General features: G+C 39.0%; 1 protein-coding gene across 2 annotated transcripts; it reads left to right on the forward strand.

The window, feature by feature from the left end:
- The first annotated feature begins 2,667 nt into the window (after window positions 1–2,667).
- LOC110112500 (BTB/POZ domain-containing protein At1g63850) lies at window positions 2,668–9,123 on the forward strand. Of its 2 annotated transcripts, XM_020844750.2 has the most exons (3): window positions 2,668–3,897; window positions 8,453–8,738; window positions 8,821–9,123. In XM_020844750.2, exons 1-2 carry the CDS (start codon window positions 2,692–2,694, stop codon window positions 8,717–8,719), a joined length of 1,473 nt encoding a protein of 490 aa, XP_020700409.1. In that variant the 5' UTR covers window positions 2,668–2,691; the 3' UTR covers window positions 8,720–8,738; window positions 8,821–9,123. The 2 variants fall into 2 exon arrangements, with proteins under 2 accessions (XP_020700409.1, XP_020700408.1); XM_020844749.2 differs by having other exon boundaries at window positions 8,453–9,098.
- Window positions 9,124–9,323: the final 200 nt, after the last annotated feature.

The following is a 9,323-nucleotide window of genomic DNA, read 5'->3' on the forward strand; positions in this document are numbered from 1 at the left end:
GGACTTTAATTTAATCTCCACATAAGAAAAATTGCTGAGGATTTCCTTTCATGAAGGAACTCAACTAGTACGTTTGAACTTATATCAACATGATTATTATTATATATTATTTTGTTCTATTTTAGCTTTCGGTTGGTTTTATATAATTGTGTACGCAATCCGAATACAGAATTGTATTCGGATGCTGCGTATTTACTGCTTATTTCACTGCGTATTTTTTGATACATTATGTTTTCTACGTATTTTTTGCGTATTTTTTGTGTATTTAGTGAGTATTATTTATTTGTTAATTATTTACCACAAAAAAAATTATGTCTCAAAAAATACGCAACAAAATAAGCAGTGTGTACGCACATCCGAACACGTTCGGATTGCGTACACCATAATTTCTCTTATATAAGTGATATGTCATCAAAAAATGATCTTGAACGGGCACAAATCTCGATGCAAAATCAAGTTGGAAACTTCCGAAATTAAAATTGGGACCATCCAAACTCTGATTCCAGCAAACTTATAGTCGAACTGAACGTCTCAGAAATACAAACCCAACGACACCAAATTCGACTCAATCTGAGCCCAAATGAGTCCAAATCAAGGACCTAAAGCGTTGTTGGAAGGTTCGAACCACAATTTGGATTATCAAACGATTTCCAAACATTACGTGCTTATAGTCAAATCGAGAGGCTTGACGAGACGAATCCAACTAGTCCAAGATCAACGATGCCTAACGTCGTTGCTTCGCCAGACCACCGCCTGATGTCGTTGCTCCGCTGGGCAACCACTGGAGGTCCTTACCTACGCCGGATCACCACTTGAGACCCTCACCTCCGCCAAACCACCACCTGATGTTGTGGCTTCGGCAGACCACCACCTAAGGCCCGGACTTTTGCCTGACCACCACTTGAGCCTCAGACTTCCACTGGATCACCACTTGAGGCCCTATGCTTCGCCAGGCCACCACCTAAGGCTCGGACTTCGACCGAACCGCCACTTGAGGCCCTGTGCTCCATAAGGACACCACTTGAGGCCCGGACTTCTGCTGGACCACCACCTAATGCAAGCACTTCTGCTGGCTCCCCACTTTGAGGCCCTGTGCTCCACTAGAACACCACCTGAGGCCCGAACTTCCGTCAGACCACTTCTTTAGGCCCTGAGCTCCACCAAGCCACCACTTGATGCTCATAGTTCTCCTATAATATTATCCTTCAACTATGCTCTTCCTGACCCCAGTCTCTTGCCGACTACGATCCTTCCGACCTCCGTCGCCTTTTATGGTCCTTCCGACCTCCATCACCAGACAACAGTTTTCCTAACTCAGTTCTCCTGCAGACTACGGTCCTTCCGACCTCTGTCGCCTACTATGTCCTTCTGGCCTCCATCACCAGACAACGGTCTTTCTGCCCATGATCTCTTGCCGACTACGGTCCTTCTGACCTCTATCTCATACAATGGTCCTTCCGACCTCCATCACCAGACAACGGTCTTTCTGACTCCGGTCTCCTGTCGACTACAGTCCTTCTGACCTTCGTCGCCTACTATGGTCCTTCCGACCTATATCGCCCTACTACTACGGTCTTTCTGACTCCGGTCTCCTATCAACAATAGTCTTTTTGACCCCAGTTTCCTGCCAACTATGATCCTTCCGACCTCTGTCACCTACTATGGTCATTCCAATCTCCATCACCAGACAACGGTCTTTTAGACCCCGGTCTCTTGCTGACTACGGTCATTCCGACCTCTGTTGCCTACTATGGTCATTCAGGCCTTCATCATCAGACAACATTCTTTCAGACCCCAGTCTCCTGTATACTACAGTCTTTCGGACCCCTGTTTTGTGCGGACTATGGCTCTTCCAACCAAACAAACATGTCTATGTTGATTATTGTAACACCCAACATGTAATGCGATATATATGATGTACATTTGTACCATCAAGACAAGGTCTTCTCCCTAAGAAGAGTCTCATTTGTAATCGATTGCAAATACTAGTGGATTCTTTCAAACTGGGCCAAGCCCCGTGGGTTTCCCCCCTTTTTAGGGGTTTCCACGTAAAAAAACTCTGGTGTCTCTTATGAATACTACACTCTCTCTTATCTGATTGTGTGCTGGATCTTCGTACAATGCTAAGACGATAAACTATATATTTCTCTACCGCCGCGAATACTCTAGAACGCAACAATAAGTAAAATGGTTCCCTACTAATTAATTAAATACTTCATTGTAACATTAGATTTTTCTAAATTATATTTTTCTTCAAAAAGATAAATACTTAAATTACTAACAATCAAGTACGGGTCAGAAAATTTTAGGATTAAGTGCCTCTTCTAGATCAGCCGAGAATTAATCATGTCATTAAGCTCCTTTCGAGAGTGACAAGGAATGAATAACACACAACTCTCCTTGGCCTATTGGTTGAGGACTTAGGCTTCTAACTAAGAGGTTCAGTGTTCGAGTCTATGTGTATGCGTTGTGTGTGTGAGTTTGCCTTAAATGGCCTAAACGTCAAAAAAAAAAAAAAAAAAAAAAAAAACCCGATCAAAAAAAAAAAAAATCCTTTTCGAATCCCAGGGTAAGACCCAAATGACTAATTCCGTCTAATCGGAACTGATGAGTTCTGATGACAACAAAATTTTATATATAACTGATTTGTGCTTATACTTTGCCTTTCTGAGGAGTGATCGAAATCGAGAGATGTCATCGACTAAGAAAAGGCAGCGTGTGGGGAGCAGCGGCCGCCTCTCCTCCTATACTGACACAGGGTGTGGGGAACCCAAATCCGAAGATCCAGCCCCGTTGCCAGCGCTTTCCCTCCGCCGCCTCACCACCAGCATAATACCTGGCGGCTTTAATGATTCCACCACCGCCGACGTCCTCCTTCGTCTCCAGCTTGGGGGATCACCGGATTTCTCCGTTGGAGATCCTTCATCCACCTCCGATCCGGCCTCCTTACCCTCCCTCGATCTTCACCTCCACTCCTCTATTATATGCCGCTCCCGATACTTCGCTGCTCGCCTCTCAGACCGATGGCTTCGACCAGATCCTTCCATCCCCGTCGACTCTTCTTCATCTGGTCTCATCCGCCTCACTCTCAAGATGCCAAGCCCCGGCAACTGCCGCCGTCCATTCGACGCTCACGTCGCCGTCCTCCAGCTCCTTTACACCTCCGATTTTCCCTGCTCGATTATCTCCGTCTCCGCTGCGCTTGAAATGCTACCCGTCGCGCTGGAGCTTTTATTCGATGATTGCGTCCGTGCCTGCGTGCGTTTCATCGAGGCCGTTCCGTGGACGGAGGAAGAGGAAGAAGGGGTTCTCAGTTTGATCCCCTTCCTACGGGAAGAGGAGTCGGAGAATCTCCTTGCTAGGGTTTTCCCCGCAGCCACGACGGCCGGGGATGGGAAGAATATATCAGAGGAGATGCTTTACGGCTTGATTCTCAAAGTGATACACAGCAATCCGGGGTGGGCCTCGTTAAAGGCCTTCATGGCGAAGCTTTTGAGGGACTATTCGTCGCGTGATTCGGTGAAGAGAGTGCTTGATCGAGCTTTTCTGGAGAGTTTGGGGACGGTGAAGGAGTTGCTTGGAGAATACGCTAGTCCTGACTTCAGGGTGGCTGGGGATAACGATGAGACCGAGGCGATTCAGCGCCTGAAGATACACACCGCCAAGGTTAATGTGAGGAACCTCTTATGGCTTGTGGACAGGATGCTTGAGCTTAATGTTGCGGATACGGCGGCCAAGGAGTGGAGCGATCAGTCAGCGCTTACGGCTGACTTGCAAAAGACTTTCCGGGAAGATACATGGAGAAATATTGCACCGGGCTTGCCGGCCTTGGTTCTGAGATGTACCAGCCGACTGGCCAATGCAATAGCAGCAGGATCAATTTTGGCTCCTCGACAGGTTTTTTTTTTCAGAACCTTACTCTTATCATTCTTAGGTCATCTCCAACCGAACGCTAAACGAGTGTATGGAGTCATTCCGTCGGTTCGTCGCTCCAACCGAACTCTAAAATTTTCGCCATTTAATCGCAGGTGAACAGTGCGACGCCAATATAATATTGGCGTCGCACTGTTCACTCACGCCATTTTTTGCTCTCAATCGGAAAAACGTGCGAAAGGGAAAGCGATCGTTACCTTCTCAAAAACACTTAAAATGGCGTTCGATTGGAGCATCACCGCTCCATTTTGGAGTTTTGCATTACTTTGCCGTGAAAAATGAAATTTTCGGTTGGAGATGCCCTTTAGTCACACCATCATGATTCCATGAATATTTCATTTGAAACTGCCAAAACTTAATTGTCTTGGACGCTTTATTATTTCCCATATATTCATAGTCATAAGCTTATGGCTTATAAGTGAAAAACAATTCCTTAGTAGGGCGGCGGCAATAGAAGCAGGCTACACCCTCATATTTATCACGAGACACCATGATTATAATAGGATATATTTGAGTTCGCAAGTAACCCTAAGGGAAATACTTGAGCTCGCAAGCAACCCTAACTACAATTGGTGAAAACAGGGAGCAAAATTGCTGTTTACAGCAGGAAAAAAAAAACAGCAGTGGACAACAGGTTTATTGGGGAAAACAGTAGAAAACTGATAGAAAAAGAAGGATTCTACTAGTAGATGCAGGAAAACAGCAAAAGATACATGTTTCTTCTATTCGAGAGGATGAAATAACTCTCCAATTTTCTAGCTAAGCCTAGAGCCCAAGAAAACCAACCTTAGATCTCAAATTCCTTTTCAAATTCAAGATGAAAATCTAATTCTAGTCATTAGCCACTAATTAAAGTAAAAGAAGAAATACAAAATCCCTAAACAGCCCCTTCATTCAAATTTTCCTCCTAAACACCTATTACATTAATTGCTTGGGCCCACTAAGGCAGCTGCCCCTCTCCCTTGGTTTCGCCCCCCTAGGCCGGCGGCTGTAGACTTGAACCGATCTAGGTTGGACTGATTTAATCGGCCCCTCCTGAGCCGACCTAACAGATTAACAGTAAATTCTATCTAAAAAAATATCTACATCTAACCAGCAATCTCTTAACCGATTTTTTTTTCTTCAATACCCTCAAATTTAGAAAAAAAAAAAAAAGTAAATTCATATCATTCTATAAATTGATTGTATCTCTTACATTCAATATTGCATTATGAAAGTGCTTATGAGAGAGTAGTAATAAATTTTTATTTTCATCATCAGCCACAATATCAATTTTTATTAAATCACTTTCTATGGAATTATGCTTATTATTATGTAATTTAATGGATATATTTTCATGCATTTTTAGCAATTATATTTTCTATTTTGATAAATTTTATTGAAAAGGCTTTTGGTGATTTTAAAAAGCTCAAACTTGAAGCAGGCTACACCCTTGTATTTATCATGAGACTTACTTCTACCATGATTAAAAGTAAATTTTATGTCAAAAATATCTACTTCTAACCAACAATCTCTTAGCGTATTTTTTATCTTCAACAATCAAATTTAAAAAAACAAGTAAATTCATAACATCCTATAAATTGATTGTATCTCTTACATACAATATGGTTTTATGAAAGTGCTTATGAGAGAGTAGTAATAAATTTTTATTTTCATCATCAACCACCATATCATGTTTTATTAATCTCTTTCTATGGAATTATGCTCATTATTATGTAATTTAATGGATATATTTTCATGCATTTTTAACAATTATATTTTCTACTTTGATAAAGTTTATTGAGAAGGCTTTTGGTGATGTTAAAAAGCTCAAACTTGAGTTATAATCCTTTCACTGTTTCACAGTTATTTTCTTTAAGATTTCCATAAGATATCATTCTCTAAACACAGTAGGGTTGTTGAGAGATTTTTATCATTCATGTTTGATGTGTCATCTTCACTCTTTGTCTTAGGCATGTTTGCATGCTGTGTAAGTGCTTTCACAAGTCCTTACTTGAACAAAGTATCATGTATCTTGATCTTCCGAAGCTCAAAACTCTTCAAGTTATTACTTATTGATCTTAAACTTTCAATTGAATTTTTTTATTAGGCTTTAATGCCAATTCTTAAGAAAAATATATTTTTTTTTATGCGGAAGTGCCTATCCTAATAGAATATGTTGAGACACAAATGATTCCAAATAACATTGAGCAACATACAATAACACCATATTTAGGTATTGCTGCCAAGCTAGCTTACCTCCATGATCACAACAAAGTGTCAGTGGTTTTCATTATTTCATAATCATGTACAATGAGAATATCTCATTCCCTTTTGTTCACTCTCGCTTTTCCCTCTTCTCCCTTCTCTAGTCTCTTCCATTTTATATTTTACTCACAGTAAAATTAGTGCTCATCTCACCATAGATATAATGCAATAACTTTCTATTCCCCTTCTTATCTTCATAGCCAATTGTCAGTGTTAGCAATTTTCATTATTTCACAATCAAGTACAATGAAAAGATCTGAAGGCCACACAAAGTATTAGTGGTTTTCACTATTTTAGACTACACAAATTGTTAATGTTTTTCACTATTTCAAAATCAGATGTAATAAAAATCTTTCAATCCCTTTTGTTTACTCTCTCTTTTCCTTATCCTCCCCCTTCTACTCCCTTCAATTTCGTACTTTACTTGCTGCAAAATCAAGTCTCATTTTGCGATAAATATTACATAATAATTTTTTATTCCTTGCTTCCCTTCTTATGTTTATAACCAACTGTCAATGAGGCTTACTGAGATGCCAAAATCTAGCCCCTTTTTCTTTACTAGACTAGATGTCCGTTGCTGAACCTCCAAAACTTGTTGCCTTTGGCCACACTCACCTATTTCAACTCTTAAGATGATTTCAAATAGTATTTACCTGCTGATGAAGATTGTCAGCAACTGATGAGGGACACAAATTGCTTAAGCTTGTATGAACACAAACTTAAATTAGAATTTGAATCTACTCCAAATTTTAAAGCCTAGCAAATTTGATATGTTGAAATTGATAAATCAATCGAACAAAAATTTTGCCCATGATAAAGTATATAGCTTAATTATCCCAACAAATAATTTAAATTGTCATTGATTTTATTTTTTGGTTCTTGCTTTTTTTAATCATGGATATTTCTACAGGGAATTCTAGAGCTGTGCTCATATTCATTTGAAAATTTTCAACTGTATATTTTGTGGGTGCCTGAATTTTCCAAGCTGAGTAGAATTGGTGGAATCGATATGTTATATCTATGATTGTTGTTATTATCCTTCTTTGGCATTGGTTATTTTTACTCTTGCTTGGATGGACGTGTATATTGAGAATTGCGATTGTTGTGATTTTTATCTAACGACAGTATGCGACCTCTCTTAAATGCAAAACTTGTGGCTGCACCTATTTGTGACTATTTCATTCGATCTAGCATTTCTATGATTTTCAACTTCGTGCTTTATTTTCCTCTGTTCGTTTGTCCTCAATTTGCGAGTCTTTAGTTTTTTTTTGTGACCCCGCAGGAATTGGAAGCCATTTTTTGTGAGTGCGAGATCGATTGCCTTTTTTTTTTTTTCTTGCAACAGGGTTCTTGTAATTTATGTGTGAAATTTGTAGCTACTTTATGCTTGTATTGTGCTTTTCTATTGAGACATGCTTTGTGACTTTCTATTGATGCACGATTTTGTCGAGATCATCACTAGCGACATTCATTGTGATTTTTATGGGATCATTGGCTTGTACAACACAATATACTTTATTATTGATAAAGTTTTAGTTATTTGTGTTTTCCCTTCTACTTTTAGGAGTTGAATCCTCGATCAAGCGAAAGAGTCAAAGATTTCTAAGCAGGTTGTATACTTGTACAAGCATGAGTTTAATTCCACCGCACTGATGACTTTATTCTCTTTTAGATTTTCAGTTTTGAACTGAAGTTTGAACTATTTCTTGAAAGTTAATATGCCGTTGAAGGGGCATAGTTTGCTCATGCTTTATCTACAAACCTTGATTGCAAAGGGTATGTATGAAGGGAAAACACGTGGATCGTTGGAGCTTGCATTTTTTTTTTAATTCTAAGTATTTTTTAATTATTTGTTAATACATGAATTACCAATTTGAAGATTACCCGAAAGATATGACAGTTAGTAAAGGGATTGGATTTGCTGTTTTAAGGAGAGAAATGTAGAGAACTAAGCTGTGAACATGTTATTCTTGTTGCCTGCTGACAGTTGTTCCACTTATCAGACATTTTTATGTGCATTTTTATGCTTGTGGATATTAGACTGACTTGTAATTGTATAGAGTTTTGCAAACTTAGATTTTGTCTGTGACAGCTTTATTTTTTTCTTTTAAAACAGTTTTTTAATATAAAATTTTTTAGTTAATTTTTTTTTTTAACTAAAAGCTACTTTAAAAAGCACTAAAAAAGTTGTCTCAAATGAAGCTTTAATGACTTGTATTTTGCATCTGGCGAGAAGAATTTCTTTTTTGTGAACCTTTCTGTTTTTTAACAGGTAAGAATGGAGCTTGTGAAGCATTGGTTACCTGTGCTAAATGTTTGCCGGGAGATTGTTTATGGGGCACCATCAGAAGTTTATCAGGATCTGGAAGAAACATTTTTGCAAATCATATCTACCCTGCCTATTTCTGATGCTCAAAATCTACTGCAAGAATGCCTCTGCTTCACTCGTAATGTTGACAATTGCCCGCACCTCACCCTTGCTTTCACAACCTGGTTCAGGAGAGCAAATAGGCATCAGCTTGATGATTCTATGAGTTAGGCAAAATCTTTCATATGAGGTCATCTAAACAGATCCTGTTTGTTTATATTTGCATGATCACCCTTCTCCTTTGGATTTTTATATATGATTTTCCTTTGTAGGCTCTTTGTACAAAGCTCTGTTGTGCGTCCTAAAGTTTCCCAATCTGCATAAATTTGTTTGGCCGCTACTACTTCAAAAAATTTCTTCAAAAAAAAAAAACATTTAGACTTAATTTCCTTTGCAGAGCTCGGTATCTACTTGACGAGAATTAGCAATAAGGAGCTGGAGTTTTAGGAGAATTATTAGCAGAAAATCTGTAGTTAGTGATTGAGAATGTCATTGGCTCATTATTATTTTTCCCCTCTAAGAAAATATCGTAAGAAAAAGCATTTGAAATGAACTTATAATGTGACTACAACAAACTCAGGCTCTCTCTCTTCTTCGGCTACTCTTACAACAATCTAGTTGTTCTCCATGCTATTTATGCTATTGTTTTCTTTTCACTTTCCATAACAAATGGGAACACAGCACGGTGGTTGAAATCAATATTCTGATCGAAATTCAAAGCAAAAACAAGATTTAATTATGATCGTTAAATCTTAATAATTTTAATCATGAGATC

The sequence above is a fragment of the Dendrobium catenatum genome, unplaced genomic scaffold (genome assembly GCF_001605985.2).
Source record: "Dendrobium catenatum unplaced genomic scaffold, ASM160598v2 fragScaff_scaffold_1611, whole genome shotgun sequence".
NCBI lineage: Eukaryota > Viridiplantae > Streptophyta > Magnoliopsida > Asparagales > Orchidaceae > Dendrobium > Dendrobium catenatum.

Coding starts and splice junctions, on each gene's coding strand:
- LOC110112500 (XM_020844750.2), top strand. CDS start 2,692: ATGTCATCGACTAAGAAAAGGCAGCGTGTGGGGAGCAGCGGCCGCCTC. Junction 3,898..8,452: donor CAATTTTGGCTCCTCGACAG/GTTTTTTTTTTC, acceptor GTTTTTTAACAG/GTAAGAATGGAGCTTGTGAA.